Source organism: Coregonus clupeaformis, unplaced genomic scaffold (genome assembly GCF_020615455.1).
Source record: "Coregonus clupeaformis isolate EN_2021a unplaced genomic scaffold, ASM2061545v1 scaf2003, whole genome shotgun sequence".
Classification (NCBI taxonomy): Eukaryota; Metazoa; Chordata; class Actinopteri; order Salmoniformes; family Salmonidae; genus Coregonus; species Coregonus clupeaformis.
In genome coordinates, this window is record NW_025535457.1 from 40749 (window position 1) to 62500 (window position 21752).

At 49.7% G+C, this 21752-nt stretch overlaps 1 protein-coding gene across 1 annotated transcript in view; it reads left to right on the forward strand.

Moving 5' to 3' along the window:
- Window positions 1–15842: 15842 nt before the first annotated feature.
- Window positions 15843–21752, forward strand: part of LOC123488007 (inactive carboxypeptidase-like protein X2) — a gene marked incomplete at its 3' end in the record, with an annotated part of 39189 nt that continues 33279 nt past the window's right edge. The window contains exon 1 of the mRNA XM_045219038.1: window positions 15843–16679. Coding sequence (XP_045074973.1) covers window positions 16223–16679 — 457 coding nt within the window. The remainder of the gene's footprint in view (window positions 16680–21752) is intronic.

Consider the following 21752-nt stretch of genomic DNA (forward strand, 5'->3'; position numbering starts at 1 on the left):
GGTTTAAAGCGACGTCCTTGAGAGTCTTAGCTCTCTCTCTCTCTCTCTCTTTCTCACTCTCTCTCTCCCTTTCTCTCTCTCTCTTTCTCACTCTCTCTCCCTTTCTCCCTCCTCCCTCTCTCCTCTCCTTCCTCATCCATGTCCTCTCTGAGCTGTCAAATTAAACTTTCGTGAAATTCCAAAGTGGTGAAAGGCTTCACGGTGTGATCTGTTATAAAGTGGTGAAAGGTGTGAAGGAAGTCTCCAGCTCTCTCCCTACCCCACCCCCGGTGTAAAGGAAGTCCACAGCCCGTCTCCCTACCCCACCCCCGGTGTAAAGGAAGTCTCCAGCTCTCTCCCTACCCCACCCCAGGTGTGAAGGAAGTCTCCAGCTCTCTCCCTACCCCACCCCTGGTGTGAAGGAAGTCTCCAGCTCTCTCCCTACCCCACCCCTTGTCATGATTTAACTGGATTAGAACCCAAATGCAGACAAGTACACCAAGCCAGAGAAGGTTTAACAGGTTTATTTACAATGTTCAAAAAGTCCAGGTTTCCAATAATAGGGGAAGAGCAAGTCCAGGTTACAGGGAGGGTAACAGATCCAGGTCAGGGCAGGTGTGGTACCGTAATGTCCTAGTGTCCGTGGTGAGTCCAAAAGGGAGGTCCGGTAGTGGGGAGCAGGATGGTGGTGGCAGGAGTGAAGCGGAGGCAGAAGTCAGGTTCCCATAATCTGTGGCACAGGAGAAAAGTAAATAGAACAGGCCAAAAACACAAAGAGCGAAAACAAACAGGTTGAGTCGGCAGCGAGACTAACATGGTCGTCTTGACTATGATCTGACGATGAGTGGAAAGTTTGACCGGGTCTTAAAGGCTGAGGTGATATGGTGAATGAGCTGCAGCTGGAACCCTGACTCCCGCACACCAGACTTCACTCCTGCAATCAAGGACAGACAGAGGGGAGGGGGAGAGCAGAGAGAGAGCTACCTAGCAGCAGTAGGCCTAACAGTACCCCCCCCTCTACGGACGCCACCTGGCGACCGACAGGGTTTATCAGGATGTAACCTATGAAACTCACGGACCAGAGCAGGATCCACAATGAAGCTCCTGGGCACCCAGGAACGTTCCTCAGGAAGGTCACGTGACTTAAGCCATACCTCTTGACCAGGAGAGTAACCGGGAGCCTGGGACCGGTGACGGTTGGCTTGCCTCTGCATGTACGCCGAAGCTCGGGACAGAGCTACCCTGGCCTTCCTCCAGACCTTGAAGCAGCGGCGCATGTGGGACTGCACCGAGGGTACCGCCAGTTCCCTCTCTTGAGAAGGGAACAGGGGAGGTTGATAACCCAGAGCACACAGAAAGGGAGACAAACCAGAGGAAGCGTTAGTCAAGGTGTTATGAGCATATTCCACCCAGGGGAGCATGGAGCTCCACGACCCAGGGTTAGACCCTGTGACACAGCGGAGAGCGGTCTCCATCTCCTGGTTCGCTCTCTCGGCTTGCCCGTTGGTCTGGGGGTGATATCCAGAGGACAGGCTGGATGTAATGCCCAAAGCTTTACAGAAAGCCTTCCAAACCTGGGAGACAAACTGGGGACCCCTGTCAGAGACAATATCCGTGGGTAGACCATGAGAGCGGAACACATGTACAACCAAAATATCAGCCGTTTCTCTGGCAGTGGGCAGTTTAGGTAGGGCCAAAAAGAGCAAATGAAAGAAAAAGGGGAAGTCAGGACAAAATCCAAGGCAATGTGGGACCAGGGCCGGCTGGGTATTGGCAGAGGTCTTAGATGACCAGCGCTGGCCTGGGTGGAGTTCTTACTACGTGCACATACCGTACAAGCAGCAATGAAGGCTCGAGTGTCCGCCTCCATCCTGGGCCACCAGAACTTCCGTCGCACAAAGTCAAGGGTCCGAGTAACTCCAGGGTGACAGGTAAGGGGAGACGAGTGAGCCCACTGAAGTACCTGGGAGCGAACAGACTCAGGGACAAACAACCGGTTAGGAGGACCGCTCCCAGGGTCAGCTTGATGATGTTGAGCCTGTCTAACAATCCCTTCGATGTCACATGTAATGGCCGCAATACTGCAGGTAGGAGGCAAGATGGGTTCAGGGTTACTACCAGTATCAACAGCAGAAAAAACACGAGACAGGGCGTCAGGTTTAACGTTGCGTGACCCAGGACGGTAAGACAGAGAAAAATTGAATCTACCAAAAAATAGTGCCCACCTGGCTTGACGGGGGTTGAGCTGCTTCGCTGACTGGATGTATGCCAGATTCTTATGATCCGTCCAAACGATGAAGGGTTGTTCCGCCCCCTCCAGCCAATGCCGCCACTCTTCGAGAGCCAGCTTCACGGCGAGCAGTTCACGATTGCCAACATCATAATTCCTCTCTGCCTGAGAAAGTTTCCGTGAAAGGAAAGCACAGGGATGCAGTTTGTTATCTTCCGGTGAACGTTGTGACAACACCGCACCTACCCCAGTGTCGGATGCATCCACCTCCACGACAAACTGGCGGTCGGGGTCCGGCTGCATCAGAATGGGAGCCGAGGCGAAGCGATGTTTCAGTTCTTCAAACGCTGCTTCGGCCCCTTCATTCCAAGCGAACGGTCGTGCGATGGAGGTGAGAGCGGTGAGTGGCGCCGCAATGCGGCTGTAGTCCTTGATGAACCTCCTGTAGAAGTTCGCAAACCCCAGGAATCGTTGAAGTTGTTTGCGGGTGGAGGGGGCTGGCCAGTCCGTGACAGCAGAGATCTTAGCTGGGTCCATCCGCAACTCCCCTGAGCTATTATGTAACCCCAAAAAAGAGGTCTCAGACACATGAAATTCACATTTCTCCATCTTCACAAACAGTTTGTTCTCCAACAACCTTTGCAACACCTGGCGCACATGCAGTTCGTGTTCCTGGGAGGACTCTGAAAAAATCAGGATATCATCCAGATAGACAAAAACAAACCGATTCAACATGTCCCGAAGGACATCATTGACTAGTGCCTGAAAAACGGCAGGGGCATTGGACAACCCAAAAGGCATAACCAGGTACTCTAAATGTCCCAAAGGTGTGTTGAAGGCAGTCTTCCATTCATCACCTTTACGAATGCGCACCAGGTGATACGCATTTCGTAGATCCAGTTTAGTGAAGATAGTTGCACCATGAAGGAGGGGAAAAGCAGAGTTAATTAAAGGCAGAGAATATTTGTTCTTAATGGTGATGTTGTTAAGTCCACGGAAATCAATACAGGGTCTGAGGGTCTTATCCTTCTTAGCAACAAAAAAGAATCCCGCTCCTACAGGTGACGAGGAAGGACGAATAATACCTGCCGCCAAGGAGTCCCGAATGTAGTTCTCCATAGCCTCCGTCTCCGGGCGGGAGAGATTGTACAGGCGACTGCTGGGGAGAGGGGCTCCTGGCTGGAGGTCAATGGCGCAGTCGTAAGGCCGGTGAGGAGGAAGAGAAGTAGCTCTGTGTTTGCAGAAAACGGATGCCAGGTCATGATACACGTCAGGGACAGCAGAAAGATCCATGGACTCCAGTGGAGGTTGAGGCACAGTGCTGGCAGGGGTCTGAGCAGAACACAAACAATTCACATGACAAAATGTGCTCCATGAAACAATTCTACCGGTCACCCAATCAATGTGTGGATTGTGTCTTATGAGCCAGGGGATACCAAGGACCAGGGGGGTCTGTGGGCAGTCAATTATATGGAATTGAATGTTCTCCTGATGATTACCCGACACTCTGAGACAAACAGGAACAGTCTGATGAGTAATACGGGTCAACAATTGTCCATTTAGACCCTTAGCCTGCAGCGGACAGTCCATAGGAACAGTCTCTAACTCCATTTGTTGAGCCAACTCTCGATCCAAAAGCTTTCATCGGCACCCAGAGTCAACCAGCGCACTAACCGAGAAATTCTGGGACTGCCACTGGAGGGATGCCTGGAGCAGAATGCGGGGAGAAGAGGAAGAATCCGCTGCTCGGCTCACCAAAACTTCTCCCAATAATGATGAGCCGGCCCTTTTCCCCGGACGAACTGGGCAGGAAGGAACGAAATGACCAGCTTCTCCACAATACAGGCAGACCCGAGCCTGAATACGACGTGCACGCTCCTCTGAGGACAACCGTGCACGACCCACCTCCATGGCTTCGGGTTCAGTGCTCCTCGTATCGACTCGGGAAGACTCGGCTTTCTCCGTAGGGGAAGATGCGGGGAAGGAGTTTGTTGACGACAGACCAGTTGCTTGGAACTAACACTCCTCTCCCGGCGGCGCTCCCGAATCCGATTATCCAACCTGATTGTGAGTGAAATAAGATTATCCAGCGTAGGCGATACATCATATGACACCAACTCATCTTTTAAAGTCTCAGACAAAGCATTGATGAACACTCCTTGTAATGCCTCGTCATTCCAACCGCTCAACGCCGCTAACGTCCGAAACTCCACTGCCATCTCCGCCACACTCGCGAACCCCCTGCCGAAGAGACAACAACCGTTTCGCAGCCTCCTTGCCCCGTGCAGGGGTGGTCAAAAACCTTCCTCATCTCAGTGGAGAAGGCCACGTAAGCGTTGCAGAATGTCCGACTGACTCTCCCAGACCGCGGATCCCCAGGCACGAGCGGAACCGCTAGTAGAGTTGATAAGGTAGGCAATACGGGCTCTTTCTGAGGCGTAGGTGAGGGGCTGTTGTTCAAACACTAACGAGCATTGAGTCAAAAATTCACACAGGTTCCCATGTTCCCATCATAGCGCTCTGGAGCAGGAACAAAAGGCTCTCTGATCTGGGCTGGAGGGCCAGGAAAAACAGGTGGAGCAGGAGAAGGGGCAGTTTGTATGCCATGCCCGAGGGTTGCATTATTAACTTGGGTAGTAAGGACAGACACCTGATTGGTGAGTAATTGAACCTGATTAAACAGCACCTGACTGTTCTCAGCAATAGTCTTAAACAGGGTATCATGTTGGCCAAGTAAAATGTCCTGATTGGCTATAGCAGTCCGAATTTGAGTGCACTCTGGGGTGGTATCCGAGCTACTGTCTGCTGGGTTCATGTTGGTCAGATCATACTGTCATGATTTAACTGGATTAGAACCCAAATGCAGACAAGTACACCAAGCCAGAGAAGGTTTAACAGGTTTATTTACAATGTTCAAAAAGTCCAGGTTTCCAATAATAGGGGAAGAGCAAGTCCAGGTTACAGGGAGGGTAACAGATCCAGGTCAGGGCAGGTGTGGTACCGTAATGTCCTAGTGTCCGTGGTGAGTCCAAAAGGGAGGTCCGGTAGTGGGGAGCAGGATGGTGGTGGCAGGAGTGAAGCGGAGGCAGAAGTCAGGTTCCCATAATCTGTGGCACAGGAGAAAAGTAAATAGAACAGGCCAAAAACACAAAGAGCGAAAACAAACAGGTTGAGTCGGCAGCGAGACTAACATGGTCGTCTTGACTATGATCTGACGATGAGTGGAAAGTTTGACCGGGTCTTAAAGGCTGAGGTGATTATGGTGAATGAGCTGCAGCTGGAACCCTGACTCCCGCACACCAGACTTCACTCCTGCAATCAAGGACAGACAGAGGGGAGGGGAGAGCAGAGAGAGAGCTACCTAGCAGCAGTAGGCCTAACACCCCAGGTGTGAAGGAAGTCTCCAGCTCTCTCCCTCCCCTCTGTGGGCGGAGACTTTAACGCTGGGAGACTGAAATGCGTTTTACCTCACTTTTACCAAAACATCTCCTGTGCCTCTTGTGGGCCCCTCCCTCGCTAACTAACAATGACTCAATAATCCATGCCTTCTGGGAACGCTATAAAGTCTGGAAGTTATGGGCGGAGCTAGAAAGTTGGTTGTACATCACTGGGGCCGAGCTCCCTGCCATCCAAGTTCTCTATACCAGGCGGTGTCAGATGAAGGCCCTGAGAATTGTCAAAGACTCCAGCCACCCAAGTTATACTGTTCTCTCTGCTACCGCACGGCAAGCGGTACCGATGCACCAAGTGTGGAACTAACAGGACCCTGAACAGCTTCTACTCCCAAGCCATAAGACTGCTAAATAGTTAGTTAAATAGTTAACCAAATAGCTACCCGGACTATCTGCAATGACCCTTTTACACTTCTCTTTTGACTCATCACATACGCTGCTGTGACAGTTTATTATCTATCCTGTTGCCTAGTCACTTTACCCCTAACTATATCTACCTCAATTACCTGGTAGCCCGTGTATATAGCCATGTTATTACCTGGTAGCCCGTGTATATAGCCATGTTATTACCTGGTAGCCCGTGTATATAGCCATGTTATTACCTGGTAGCCCGTGTATATAGCCATGTTATTACCTGGTAGCCCGTGTATATAGCCATGTTATTACCTGGTAGCCCGTGTATATAGCCATGTTATTACCTGGTAGCCCGTGTATATAGCCATGTTATTACCTGGTAGCCTGTGTATATAACCATGTTATTACCTGGTAGCCCGTGTATATAGCCATGTTATTACCTGGTAGCCGTGTTTATAGCCATGTTATTACCTGGTAGCCCGTGTATATAGCCATGTTATTACCTGGTAGCCCGTGTATATAGCCATGTTATTACCTGGTACCCTGTGTATATAGCCATGTTATTACCTGGTACCCTGTGTATATAGCCATGTTATTACCTGGTACCCTGTGTACATAGCCATGTTATTACCTGGTACCCCTGCACATGGACTCTGTACTGGTACCCTGTGTATATAGCCATGTTATTACCTGGTACCCTGTGTATATAGCCAAGTTATCGTTACTCATTGTGGATTTATTCCTCCTGTTATTATTTTTATATTTTTATATTCTTTCTCTATTTTCTTTCTCTCTGCATTGTTGGGAAGGGCCCCTAAGCATTTCACTGTTAGTCTACACCTGTTGTTTATGAAGCTTGTGACATATGTCACATTTATTTGATTTGATTTGTACTTTCGCCAGTCCTCCCGTGACAGAAGAGACAGGGGGTGGTAGAAGCAGAGGAGGGGGAGAGGAGAGGTGGGTAGAGGGAGAGTGGGAGGGAGAGAGATGGGGGAAGGGGAGGGGGAGAGGACAGGATGAGGGAGGAGAGATAGAGGAGAGGGGAGAGGGACAGGAGGAGAGGAGGTCCTGGGGTTCCTAGGGTCTAGGAGGTAAAGGAGAGAGAGGGTGAAGGAGGAGAGGAGAAGAGAGGAGGTCCTGGGGTTCCTAGAGTCTAGGAGGTAGGGGGTGAAGGAGGAGAGTGAGGAGAGGAGAGGAGAGGAGAGGAGAGGAGAGAGAGAGGAGGAGAGGAGAGGAGAGGAGAGGAGAGGAGAGGAGAGGAGAGGAGGTCCTGGGGTTCCTAGGGTCTAGGAGGTAAAGGAGAGAGAGGGTGAAGGAGGAGAGGAGAGGAGGTCCTGGGGTTCCTAGGGTCTAGGAGGTAAAGGAGAGAGAGGGTGAAGGAGGAGAGGAGAGGAGAGGAGGTCCTGGGGTTCCTAGAGTCTAGGAGGTAAAGGAGAGAGAGGGTGAAGGAGGAGAGGAGAGGAGAGGAGAGGAGAGGAGAGGAGAGGAGAGGAGAGGAGAGGAGAGGAGGTCCTGGGGTACCTAGAGTCTAGGAGGTAAAGGAGAGAGAGGGTGAAGGAGGAGAGGAGAGGAGAGGAGAGGAGGTCCTGGGGTTCCTAGGGTCTAGGAGGTAAAGGAGAGAGAGGGTGAAGGAGGAGAGGAGAGGAGAGGAGAGGGGAAGGAGGAGAGGAGAGGAGAGGAGAGGAGAGGAGAGGAGAGGAGAGGAGAGGAGAGGAGAGGAGAGGAGAGGAGAGGAGAGGAGAGGAGAGGAGAGGAGAGGAGAGGAGGTCCTGGGTCTAGGAGGTAAAGGCTGTCCACTCGTTTTAATTTGTATGACTTCCCAGCAGGTGACAGCTGGGTCTGGCCAGTGGGACCTCTCAGAAATCTCTCCCCAGTTTCATTTCTCCCCTGTCAGTTCACATCAACTCCCAGATGAAGGGGAGGGAGGGCCTGAGCAGAGTGAGCCAACCCCTTCTCTTTTTCTCTTTCTTTCACTCTCACTTTCTCTTACTCCATCTCTCTCTCTCCCTTTCTCTCCCCCTGTCTCTGTCTCTCTCTGTCTCTCTCTCTCTCTCTCTCTCTCTCTCTCTCTCTCTCTCTCTCTCTCTCCCTTTCTCCCTCTCTCCTCTCTCCTCTCCTTGCTCATCCATGTCCTCTCTGAGCTGTCAAATTAAACTTTCGTGAAATTCCAAAGTGGTGAAAGGCTTCACAGTGTGATCTGTTATAAAGTGGTGAAAGATGTGAAGGAAGTCCCCAGCCCGTCTCCCTACCCCACCCCCGGTGTAAAGGAAGTCTCCAGCCCGTCTCTCTACCCCACCCCCGGTGTAAAGGAAGTCTCCAGCTCTCTCCCTACCCCACCCCCGGTGTAAAGGAAGTCCACAGCCCGTCTCCCTACCCCACCCCTGGTGTAAAGGAAGTCTCCAGCTCTCTCCCTACCCCACCCCAGGTGTGAAGGAAGTCTCCAGCTCTCTCCCTACCCCCCCTCTCTCCCTACCCCACCCCCAGGTGTGAAGGAAGTCTCAGCTCCCCTACCCCACCCCAGGTGTGAAGGAAGTCTCCAGCTCTCTCCCTACCCCACCCGGTGGGAAGTACAGCCCGTCTCCCTACCCCACCCCAGGTGTGAAGGAAGTCCAGCTCTCTCCCTACCCCACCCCGGTGTAGGAAGTCCACAGCCCCCGCTCCCTACCCCACCCCAGGTGTGAAGGAAGTCTCCAGCTCTCTCCCTACCCCACCCCAGGTGTGAAGGGAAGTCTCCAGCTCTCTCCCTACCCCCCCCTCTCTCCCTACCCCACCCCAGGTGTGAAGAAAGTCTCCAGCTTCTGCTCACCTGAACTAGAATACCTCATGTTAAATTGCAGACCTTTTTATCTACCAAGAGAGTTTTCATCTGTAATCATCACTGCTGTCTACATCCCACCACAAATGAGAATGGCACTAAGCAGACACTCAACGAGCCGTACAGGACAAGACAAACTAGAAACCAGAGGCAGCGTTTCTAGTGGGCGGAGACTTTAACGCTGGGAGACTGAAATGCGTTTTACCTCACTTTTACCAAAACATCTCCTGCGCCTCTTGTGGGCCCCTCCCTCGCTCTCCCTTCGGAAAATTAGACCACGACTCCGTCCTCCTGCTTACTGTTTACAAGCAAAAACTCAAACAGGAAGTACCAGAGCTCTGTACAGATGTGGTCCGACGAACCGGACGCCAAGCTACAAGACTGCATCGCTAGCACTGACTGGAATATGTTCAGGGATTCATCCGAGTACATTGAGGAGTTTACCCCATCAGTCAGTTGTTGTGCTAACGTTGCTTCCAGAGGCAGTTTGGAACTCTGTAGTGAGTGCTGCAACCAAGGACAGACGCTTTTTACGCGTTACGCGATTCAGCACTCCCGTTCTGTGAGCTTGTGTGGCCTACCACTTCGCAGCTGAGCCGTTGTTGCTCCTAGACGTTTCCACTTCACAATAACAGCACTTACAGTTGACCGGGGCAGCTCTAGCAGGGCAGACATTTGACTAACTGACTTGTTGGAAAGGTGGCATCCTATGACGGTGCCACGTTGAAAGTCACTGATCTCTTCAGTAAGGCCATTCTACTGCCAATGTTTGTCTATGGAGATTGCATGGCTGTGTGCTCGATTTTATACACCTGTCAGCAACGGGTGTGGCTGAAATAGCCAAATCCACTAATACTTTTGGCCATGTAGTGTATTTGCCATTATTCATTATTTTATGTGATCTCAAGTATGACAAAACCTAAGTAGCACAAGCTGGTTTAGATCGGAGCGTCAAAGTGTCAATCACCATTGCTAAAGCCTTAACTGTGATTTCAATCAATCAACAATCAAATGTATTTTATATAAAGCCTATAAAAATCTCTTTCTACACAGCAGTTGTCACAAAGTGCATTACAGCCTAAAACCCAAGCAATGCAGAGGCAGAAGCACAGCGTCTAGGAAAAACTCCCTGGAAGGCAGGAAGAACTCCCTGGAAGGCAGGAAGAACTCCCTGGAAGGCAGGAAGAACTCCCTGGAAGGCAGGAAGAAACCCAGAGAGGATCCAGGCTCTGAGACGTGGTCCTTTTCTGGCTGTACCGGGTATAGAATTAAAGGCCCAGTGCAGTCAAAAAACGTGATTTTCCTGTGTTTTATATATATATATTTCCACAATATGAAGTTGGAAAAATACTGTGAAATTCTGTTAATGATGATAATGCCCTTTTAGTGTAAGAGCTTATTGAAAAGACCGCCTCTAATTTCAGCCTGTTTTGGTGGATGGAGTTTTGGCCTGTCTGGTGACATCGCCTGGTGAATTAGTTAATAGACCAATAAGAAAGAGAGTTTCAAACCTCTCTGCCAATAACAGCTAGTTTTCAGTTTTCCCCTCCCTACTAAGACCACTCCCAGACAGCTTGAGAAATGTCTCTTTGCTAAGAAGCCATTTTCCTTTCTATTGGACCATTTTAATGTAAAACAATCACAGTAAGGTACTTCATTGGTACCCAGAAATTATTTGATATTGAGATAAAAGCGTCTGCATTGGACTTTTAAGAGTAGTTGTCGGCCATTAAGGCCAGATCGTTTTTCAAGACGTTCAAACGTTCATAGTTGACCAGCGGTGGTGAATGCCTGCCGGCCTGCCTCCCTGCCTCCCTGCCTCCCCATCTGCCTCCCCACCTGCTTGTCTGTCTGCCCATTCGGTTAGGGATCGTGGCAGTCGAGCAGTCCTCCCACCCCTCTCTGTCCACCCACGCCGGCCCCTGACCTCCCAATCCCAGCTCCCTCACTCCCTCCTCTCTCTTTCTTTCTCTCCCATCCTCTCATCTTCTCTACTCTCATCATCTGCTCCCTTCCTCCCTCCTCCCTCCTCCCTTCCTCCCTCCTCCCTCCTCCCTTCCTCCCTCCTCCCTCCTCCCTTCCTCCCTCCTCCTTTCCTCCCTCCTCCCTCCTCCCTTCCTCCTGCATTTCCGTTCAGCCTTTTGTGAGTGCCTCTGCATGGCGCCCCCAAATAGGTGTAATGAAGCAAAATGTTTAAATTGTAGTCAGAGTAGAGCATGCCATCTCCATCCTGTTCTGTTGGCTGGGGTAGTCAGAGTAGAGCATGCCATCTCCATCCTGTTCTGTTGGCTGGGGTAGTCAGAGTAGAGCATGCCATCTCCATCCTGTTCTGTTGGCTGGGGTAGTCAGAGTAGAGCATGCCATCTCCATCCTGTTCTGTTGGCTGGGGTAGTCAGAGTAGAGCATGCCATCTCCATCCTGTTCTGTTGGCTGGGGTAGTCAGAGTAGAGCATGCCATCTCCATCCTGTTCTGTTGGCTGGGGTAGTCAGAGTAGAGCATGCCATCTCCATCCTGTTCTGTTGGCTGGGGTAGTCAGAGTAGAGCATGCCATCTCCATCCTGTTCTGTTGGCTGGGGTAGTCAGAGTAGAGCATGCCATCTCCATCCTGTTCTGTTGGCTGGGGTAGTCAGAGTAGAGCATGCCATCTCCATCCTGTTCTGTTGGCTGGGGTAGTCAGAGTAGAGCATGCCATCTCCATCCTGTTCTGTTGGCTGGGGTAGTCAGAGTAGAGCATGCCATCTCCATCCTGTTCTGTTGGCTGGGGTAGTCAGAGTAGAGCATGCCATCTCCATCCTGTTCTGTTGGCTGGGGTAGTCAGAGTAGAGCATGCCATCTCCATCCTGTTCTGTTGGCTGGGGTAGTCAGAGTAGAGCATGCCATCTCCATCCTGTTCTGTTGGCTGGGGTAGTCAGAGTAGAGCATGCCATCTCCATCCTGTTCTGTTGGCTGGGGGTAGTCAGAGTAGAGCATGCCATCTCCATCCTGTTCTGTTGGCTGGGGTAGTCAGAGTAGAGCATGCCATCTCCATCCTGTTCTGTTGGCTGGGGTAGTCAGAGTAGAGCATGCCATCTCCATCCTGTTCTGTTGGCTGGGGTAGTCAGAGTAGAGCATGCCATCTCCATCCTGTTCTGTTGGCTGGGGTAGTCAGAGTAGAGCATGCCATCTCCATCCTGTTCTGTTGGCTGGGGTAGTCAGAGTAGAGCATGCCATCTCCATCCTGTTCTGTTGGCTGGGGTAGTCAGAGTAGAGCATGCCATCTCCATCCTGTTCTGTTGGCTGGGGTAGTCAGAGTAGAGCATGCCATCTCCATCCTGTTCTGTTGGCTGGGGTAGTCAGAGTAGAGCATGCCATCTCCATCCTGTTCTGTTGGCTGGGGTAGTCAGAGTAGAGCATGCCATCTCCATCCTGTTCTGTTGGCTGGGGTAGTCAGAGTAGAGCATGCCATCTCCATCCTGTTCTGTTGGCTGGGGTAGTCAGAGTAGAGCATGCCATCTCAATCCTGTTCTGTTGGCTGGGGTAGTCAGAGAGAGCATGCCATCTCCATCCTGTTCTGTTGGCTGGGGTAGTCAGAGTAGAGCATGCCATCTCCATCCTGTTCTGTTGGCTGGGGTAGTCAGAGTAGAGCATGCCATCTCCATCCTGTTCTGTTGGCTGGGGTAGTCAGAGTAGAGCATGCCATCTCCATCCTGTTCTGTTGGCTGGGGTAGTCAGAGTAGAGCATGCCATCTCCATCCTGTTCTGTTGGCTGGGGTAGTCAGAGTAGAGCATGCCATCTCCATCCTGTTCTGTTGGCTGGGGTAGTCAGAGTAGAGCATGCCATCTCCATCCTGTTCTGTTGGCTGGGGTAGTCAGAGTAGAGCATGCCATCTCCATCCTGTTCTGTTGGCTGGGGTAGTCAGAGTAGAGCATGCCATCTCCATCCTGTTCTGTTGGCTGGGGTAGTCAGAGTAGAGCATGCCATCTCCATCCTGTTCTGTTGGCTGGGGTAGTCAGAGCCCAGCATCAGTCCTGTTAGGGGAGTATTTATCTCTTCCTGGTGTGTTTTGGCTTTAGGCTGAGTAAATGTAGTTATTACAGTGGGATGACTGTAGCTCCATAGAATCCCTACCTGTCTTCACTAGGAGTACTAACGTGTCAGACAGTGGGAGCACAAGGCAAATAACTGTCCTTGCTGCTTCTGCTTTAATGTTATTATATGGTAATATGGTAATGAAATGTATTGATACCTGGGTTAAAGTCTGGGTTCTTAGAAGAGCCTGACAGACTGTTATAGAGTTGCAGTCTATATCTCAGTCTAGGTCTATATCTCAGTCTAGTCTAGGTCTATATCTCAGTCTAGGTCTATATCTCAGTCTAGTCTAGGTCTATATCTCAGTCTAGTCTAGGTCTATATCTCAGTCTAGTCTAGGTCTATATCTCAGTCTAGTCTAGGTCTATATCTCAGTCTAGTCTAGGTCTATATCTCAGTCTAGTCTAGGTCTATATCTCAGTCTAGGTCTATATCTCAGTCTAGGTCTATATCTCAGTCTAGTCTAGGTCTATATCTCAGTCTAGGTCTATATCTCAGTCTAGTCTAGGTCTATATCTCAGTCTAGGTCTATATCTCAGTCTGCTGTTCTATGGTGCAGTAATGAAGTGTAATAGGCTACTTATTATTTGTGTTGATTAGTGTTAGTCCTGATCTAGACTGTTGCTTAGTGTTGTTCCTGATCTAGACTGTTGCTTAGTGTTGTTCCTGATCTAGACTGTTGATTAGTGGTTCCAGGTAGAACCCTTTTGGTTCCAGGTAGAACCCTTTTGGTTCCAGGTAGAACCCTTTTGGTTCCAGGTAGAACTCTTTTGGTTCCACGTAGAACTCTTTTGGGTTCCACATAGAACCCTTTGCACGGAGGGTTCTACATAAAACCCAAAAGGGTTCTATCTGGAACCAAAACGGGTTCTCCTATGGGGACAGCAAAATAACCCTTTTGGAACCCTTTCTTCTAAGAGTGTACGGACGCAGTCAAGGGGAAGCTCAGTGCTGTCAGACTGTGGGACAGGAGATGGGTGTGTGTGTGTGTGTGTGTGTGTGTGTGTGTGTGTGTGTGTTGTGTGTGTGTGTGTGTGTTTGTGTGTGTGTTGTGATTGCAATGGCTATTGCAGCTGTGACGTAAAGGGAAGAGCTCCATCTGAGCGTTCACGCATGCACACACGTGCACGCACGCACGCACGCCGCACACACACACACACACAGAGAGAGAGACAAACAGACACTGTCTGAGCATGCCTGGATGCTGCACAGAGAGACTCCCTGTCTCACCTCAACCACTCACTAATGTGCAAATTACAGCTACGTCCAAACAGGTCTGGGCATCAAACAAAAGCCAAAGTATTCTCACGAAACATCTGAGTCCCAAATGGCACCCTATTCCCTACATAGTGCACTACTTTAGACCAGGGCCCATAGAGCACTATACCGGGAATAGTTACAGCGAGGCTAGCGAACGCCAAGTTCATTATTTTCCCAGAAACCTAAGAGAGAATAGTTTAGACTTTTTAACTTTTAACACTTAAAATCATAGGGGACACTTCATCTACTAACACTTAAAATCATAGGGGACACTTCATCTACTAACACTTAAAATCATAGGGGACACTTCATCTACTAACACTTAGAATCATAGGGGACACTTCATCTACTAACACTTAAAATCATAGGGGACACTTCATCTACTAACACTTAAAATCATAGGGGACACTTCATCTACTAACCCTTAGAATCATAAGGGGACACTTCATCCACTAACACTTAAAATCATAGGGGACACTTCATCTACTAACACTTAAAATCATAGGGGACACTTGATAGATGGGCTGAGGTGGATGATAGATGGGGCTGAGGTGGATGATAGATGGGGCTGAGGTGGATGATAGATGGGCTGAGGTGGATGATAGATGGGGCTGAGGTGGATGATAGATGGGGCTGAGGTGGATGATAGATGGGGCTGAGGTGGATGATAGATGGGCTGAGGTGGATGATAGATGGGGCTGAGGTGGATGATAGATGGGCTGAGGTGGATGATAGATGGGGCTGAGGTGGATGATAGATGGGGCTGAGGTGGATGATAGATGGGGCTGAGGTGGATGATAGATGGGCTGAGGTGGATGATAGATGGGGCTGAGGTGGATGATAGATGGGGCTGAGGTGGATGATAGATGGGGCTGAGGTGGATGATAGATGGGCTGAGGTGGATGATAGATGGGGCTGAGGTGGATGATAGATGGGGCTGAGGTGGATGATAGATGGGGCTGAGGTGGATGATAGATGGGCTGAGGTGGATGATAGATGGGCTGAGGTGGATGATAGATGGGGCTGAGGTGGATGATAGATGGGGCTGAGGTGGATGATAGATGGGGCTGAGGTGGATGATAGATGAGCTGAGGTGGATGATAGATGGGCTGAGGTGGATGATAGATGGGGCTGAGGTGGATGATAGATGGACTGAGGTGGATGATAGATGGGAGAGTTGTTTTGTTGCTCTGTTTTGATACATAGAACAGAGCATGTTAATATTATGTTACAAATTGGGGGCAGTTAAACTGTATCAAGAACGTTTCAGTGAGCAGCAAGCCAGTCTCTCTCTCTCTCTCTCTCTCTCTCTCTCTCTCTCTCTCTCTCTCTCTCTCTCTCTCTCTCTCTCTCTCTCTCTCTCTCTCTCTCTCTCTCTCTCTCTCTCTGGGTTAAGAAGAGGATAATTCTGAAGACTCTCTGTTCCGCAGTAAAGAAAAACAGACACACACACACACACATGGCGTTCTGCCCCAAACCAGAAGGGAGTGGGAGGGGATCTGGATGAAAGCAGAGATCCAGTAAAGTGTCAACGTGTGCAGTGCTGCTCATCTCGTCTCACAACTGTACTAATAGCCACTGTCCAGCGAAAACTAACTGCTCTCAAACGTCTGGCTTCTACTGACTCTCTTAAACCTAAAGGGTTCTTTTTTTCCGGAGGATTTGGAGCCTGAGACACCTGCCAACTTTTAAGGAGGAGAAAATCCCTCTCTCACTCTGTCTCTCTTTCCTTCCTTCTGTAACTCTTCTGCTTTCTCTCCCTCTGAGGTTTTCTCCCTCCCTCCCTACATTTTTCCCCGGCAGAGAGAGAGACTCCCATGGACCCTCTGGCTCCGCTGCTGTCGTCAGTAACTTGGAGCGCTCTGGGAACTTTGTGAACTTCCCCGTCTGTGCCTCTGTCTGTTCCGGAGTAGGAGAGAGAGAGGAGGGGAGGAAGAGAAGGGGAGCTGTAGTTGATGGGACGCAGAAAGCAGCCCTCTGGAGACCTCGGAACCAGGACCAGCTACAACCAACCGGCCAGGACCTCCAGCTGGTGATACCTCCCCAGGGACAGGCCACCATGATGGGCCAGCGTCTCAACCACCTCTCCCTCCTGGGGCTACTCTTCCTACTCCTGGACCTGGATGTGAGTCATGGCTCCGCTGCTCCTGCTGAGGACGAGGATTACTACATGCAGGAGTTACTCACCAGGGACCACTACTACCACGTGGCACCTGAGGAGGAGATAGTACCACCTGTTCCCCCCTTCGAAGGGGCCCGGGGGACCGACAGGAACAAACGTCCCCCCAGCCAGAAGGAGACGACCGACAGGAACAAGCGTCCCCCCAGCCAGGAGACGACCGACAGGAACAAGCATCCCCCCAGCCAGAAGGAGACGACCGACAGGAACAAGCGTCCCCCCAGCCAGAAGGAGACGACCGACAGGAACAAGCGTCCCCCCAGCCAGAAGGAGACGACCGGCAAGGCAGAGAACGTCAGAGAAACAGACAAGACCAGGGCCACTGAAAGCAAGTCAGGTACTGTTACTGTTTCTGTACACACACACACACACACACACACACACACACACACACACACACAATACCATGGGTGACCATGTCTGACCACTGACCTACAAGAGCAGCAGGTTATTTAGTTGAAAGGTCAATCCCAAGCTCTGTAGCGTATGGTGAAAACATTATTGGTCCCCATGCTGAAGAGGTTGTGTTGGTGCATGTACAGGCCATCCAAAAACCACTGTATTAAAATGTTCAGAGTGCTTTTAACAAACGACTGCTGTAACCACAGTGGATCTACAGTGAGGGAAAAAACGATTTGATCCCCTGCTGATTTTGTACGTTTGCCCACTGACAAAGACATGATCAGTCTATAATTTTAATGGTCGGTTTATTTGAACAGTGAGAGACAGAATAACAAGAGGCTGAGGAAAGGAGGTTCTCACCCAAGATTTGACGGTACATGGCTCAATCCATCGTCCCTTTGATGCGGTGAAGTTGTCCTGTCCCCTTAGTAGAAAAACACCCCCAAAGCATAATGTTTCCACCTCCATGTTTGACGGTGGGGATGGTGTTCTTGGGGTCATAGGCAGCATTCCTCCTCCTCCAAACACGGCAAGTTGAGTTGATGCCAAAGAGCTCGATTTTGGTCTCATCCACAACAACCACAACACTTTCACCCAGTTCTCCTCTGAATCATTCAGATGTTCATTGGCAAACTTCAGACGGGCCTGTATACGTGCTTTCTTGAGCAGGGGGATCTTGCGGGCGCTGCAGGATTTCAGTCCTTCACGGCGTAGTGTGTTACCAATTGTTTTCTTGGTGACTATGGTCCCAGCTGCCTTGAGATCATTGACAAGATCCTCTCGTGTAGTTCTGGGCTGATTCCTCACCGTTCTCATGATCATTGACTCCACGAGGTGAGATCTTGCATGGAGCCCCAGACCGAGGGAGATTGACAGTTATTTTGTGTTTCTTCCATTTGCGAATAATCGCACCAACTGTTGTCACCTTCTCACCAAGCTGCTTGGCGATGGTCTTGTAGCCCATTCCAAACTTGTGTAGGTCTACAATCTTGTCCCTGACATCCTCGGAGAGCTCTTTGGTCTTGGCCATGGTGGAGAGTTTGGAATCTGATTGATTGATTGCTTCTGTGGACAGGTGTCTTTTATACTGGTAACAAGCTGAGATTAGGAGCACTCCCTTTAAGAGTGTGCTCCTAATCTCAGCTCATTACCTGTATAAAAGACACCTGGGAGCCAGAAATCTTACTGATTGAGAGGGCGTCAAATACTTATTTCCCTCATTAAAATGCAAATCAATTTATAACATTTCTGACATGCGTTTTTCTGGATTTTTTTGTTGTTATTCTGTCTCTCACTGTTCAAATAAACCTACCATAAAAATGATAGACTGATCATGTCTTTGTCAGTGGGCAAACGTACAAAATCAGCAGGGGATCAAATCGTTTTTTCCCTCACTGTATACTATTGTATCTGGGGAGGGCTTTATTAATGACTCTCTTCTATATGTGTGTAGACAGGCTATAGGATTACATGCAACACTAGACTGGCAAAGTCATTAGACCAAAATGTATTATAGTCTCCTGATGACCTTGACGCCAACTTGTCTGCCTCTGATGATTCATTTAAACGACGTGGTTGTTTTTGTGGTATTTTGATTGGCTAAAGAGTCTTCCAACGTTATCATCCAATTTCCCAGCCAATCAAAAGACAGGTCTTTGAAACAGTAACACCAAAGTCTAAATAAGAGGTTGTGTAGTTTTACGGCCAGTTACTGCCTAGAAACATATTTTCCCTCAAATGTTAGGATATACGACACCAGAAGTTGTATTATTAGGGATTAACATTGTGAGTCGCTTTGCTGATTATCTGATGCTATTGTTCTGAGAAGGTCAAGATAAGTAATGTGAACCAGACCCTCATAGGAAACCTCCCAAATGCCACCTTTTTCCCTACATAGTACGGGCCCTGGTCAAAAGTAGTGCACTATATAGGGAATAGGGTGCTATTCTCTGGTCTAAAGTAGTGCACTATACAGGGAATAGGGTGCTATTCTCTGGTCTAAAGTAGTGCACTATATAGGGAATAGGGTGCCATTTGGGACTAAATCATAGTGATGAATCTCAATTGAAAAGTTGAGGCATCCTATACATGGGAACAGAGAAGATAGATTTGAGGACAGAGATTCAGGGAAGACCATCTGAATCTAAATCAATCTATGATGAACGGAGAGAACAAAGAGAACAATACAAATGATAATCTCTTTAGGTAGTCTTACTAGAGGAGGCCCTCCCTCCTCCTCCATCTCTCCACCCCTCTAAGCCTCGGCCCCTCCATCCCTCCATCTCTCCACCCCTCTAAGCCTCGGCCCCTCCATCCCTCCATCCCTCCATCTCTCCATCCAGATAGATGAGAGACAGCAGCTTTGTGTATATGTTGGAAGAGCCCCCCCCCCTCCTCTTCCATCCCTCCATCCAGATAGATGAGAGACAGCAGCTTTGTGTATATGTTGGAAGAGCCCCTCCCTCCTCTTCCATCCCTCCATCCCTCCATCCATATAGATGAGACAGCAGGTTTCCATCTCTCCACCCCTCTAAACCTCGGCCCCTCCATCCCTCCATCTCTCCACCCCTCTAAGCCCCGGCCCCTCCATCCCTCCATCTCTCCACCCCTCTAAGCCCCGGCCCCTCCATCCCTCCATCTCTCCACCTCTCTAAGCCTCGGCCCCTCCATCCCTCCATCTCTCCACCCCTCTAAGCCTCTGCCCCTCCATCCCTCCACCCCTCTAAGCCTCTGCCCCTCCCTCCTCTTCCATCCCTCCATCCCTCCATCCATATAGATGAGACAGCAGGTTTCCATCTCTCCACCCCTCTAAACCTCGGCCCCTCCATCCCTCCATCTCTCCACCCCTCTAAGCCCCGGCCCCTCCATCCCTCCATCTCTCCACCCCTCTAAGCCCCGGCCCCTCCATCCCTCCATCTCTCCACCCCTCTAAGCCTCGGTCCCTCCATCCCTCCATCTCTCCACCCCTCTAAGCCCCGGCCCCTCCATCCCTCCATCTCTCCACCCCTCTAAGCCTCGGCCCCTCCATCCCTCCATCTCTCCACCCCTCTAAGCCTCTGCCCCTCCATCCCTCCATCTCTCCACCCCTCTAAGCCTCGGTCCCTCCATCCCTCCATCTCTCCACCCCTCTAAGCCTCGGCCCCTCCATCCCTCCATCCCTCCATCTCTCCACCCCTCTAAGCCTCGGCCCCTCCATCTCTCCACCCCTCTAAGTCTCGGCCCCTCCATCCCTCCATCTCTCCACCCCTCTAAGCCTCGGCCCCTCCATCCCTCCACAGATCCTGTAGATGATAGAGAGCACCCTTTCGTTCCTTAAGACCTGCCCTTGACAAATGAATAATAAATTATCTTTGTGATGCTGTTTATTAATGGATTTCAACGCTTGAATTGTTCAGTTTTAGTGTTTATTTTTTTCTTAGTTCGTAGATAGAGCCATAAACTAATGAAAATGCTTTTGTGTTCTTTGAAATAAATTTTCTTTTGTATTCTAATGTCGCCAAAGACCTTCATAACCTTTTTTTGCGATGGGCAATAGGCCAATATGAAATGTATTTACTAGACCGTTAGAATGATGGATTCCAGAAGACGTGTCATTGGGCTTAGGCAGCCAAGAGGCTTTTCCAGTGTTCAGGAAATAGCAGAAGAATGGCCGACACGCGCAAGACATCTTCAAAAGGGTTTTGGTAACGCAAAAGTACTGTAATGAGTTACTTTTAAAAGTAACGTTCCCCAACACTGTTCCCTGCACTAATTCTGACTAGTGCCCCCAACACTGATAGGAAATAGGGTGCGATTTGGTGCGCAGCCTCTGTGTGGTGTTCGGACGGCTACGTGGCCCATACTAGAGGAGAGGTATTAACCTCCGCAGGGAGGAAAGAATTGAATTAGGAGGAGGGGGCTCCTGTCCTGATGTGCAGAGCACACATGAGACACACACACACACGCATACACATACTTTCTCAAACACACACACACACACACACATTATATTAAATCGTAGTGTTCTGGCCGAAATCTTTCTCTATGGCACCACAGGGCACATTCAGTAGCAGCTCAGTGATTGGTTCAGCCGTAGTGGGTGTGTGAGAGGGGAGCATGGGTATAGGTGGTGTCCTGCAGTGGCCTGGCGCGCTATTGGCTGCTAACTGGTAGCAGCACGTGGTATAGGTGGTGTCCTGCAGTGGCCTGGCGCGCTATTGGCTGCTAACTGGGAGCAGCACGTGGTATAGGTGGTGTCCTGCAGTGGCCTGGCGCGCTATTGGCTGCTAACTGGGAGCAGCTGTGGCTGCAATGACTCGACGGTTCAGGAATCCTCCCACGTGCCTCGGGAAGGGGGTAGACTGGGGCTGGGGCATGTACCTGTCCTGCTGCAGGTGGAATCATCACCTGTGTATAGTGATGTGTATAATTACATTTACATTTTAGTCATTTAGCAGACGCTCTTATCCAGATCTACTTACAGTTAGTGAGTGCATACATTATTTTTATTTTATTTTTCATACTGGCCCCCGTGGGAATCGAACCCACACCCCCTGGCGTTGCAAACACCATGCTCTACCAACTGAGCTACCTCCCTGCCGGCCATTCCCTCCCCTACCCTGGACGACGTTGGGCCAATTGTGCGCCGCGCCAAAATGATGTGTTTAGTGTATATTGATGTGTTTAGTGATGTGTATAGTGATGTGTATAGTGTATATTGATGTATATTGTGATGTGTATATTCATGTTTATAGTGATGTGTATATTGATGTGTATATTGAATATTGATATATATATAGATGTGTATAGTGAATATTGATGTATGTTGATGTGTATATTGTATATTGATGTGTATATTGATCTGAATTGTGAATATTGATGTGTATGTTGATGTGTATATTGAAGTTTATATTGAATATTGATGTATATTGTTGTGTATATTGATGTGTATAGTGTATATTGATGTGTATATTGAATAGTGATGTATATATTGTTGTGTATATTGATGTGTATACTGTATATTGATGTG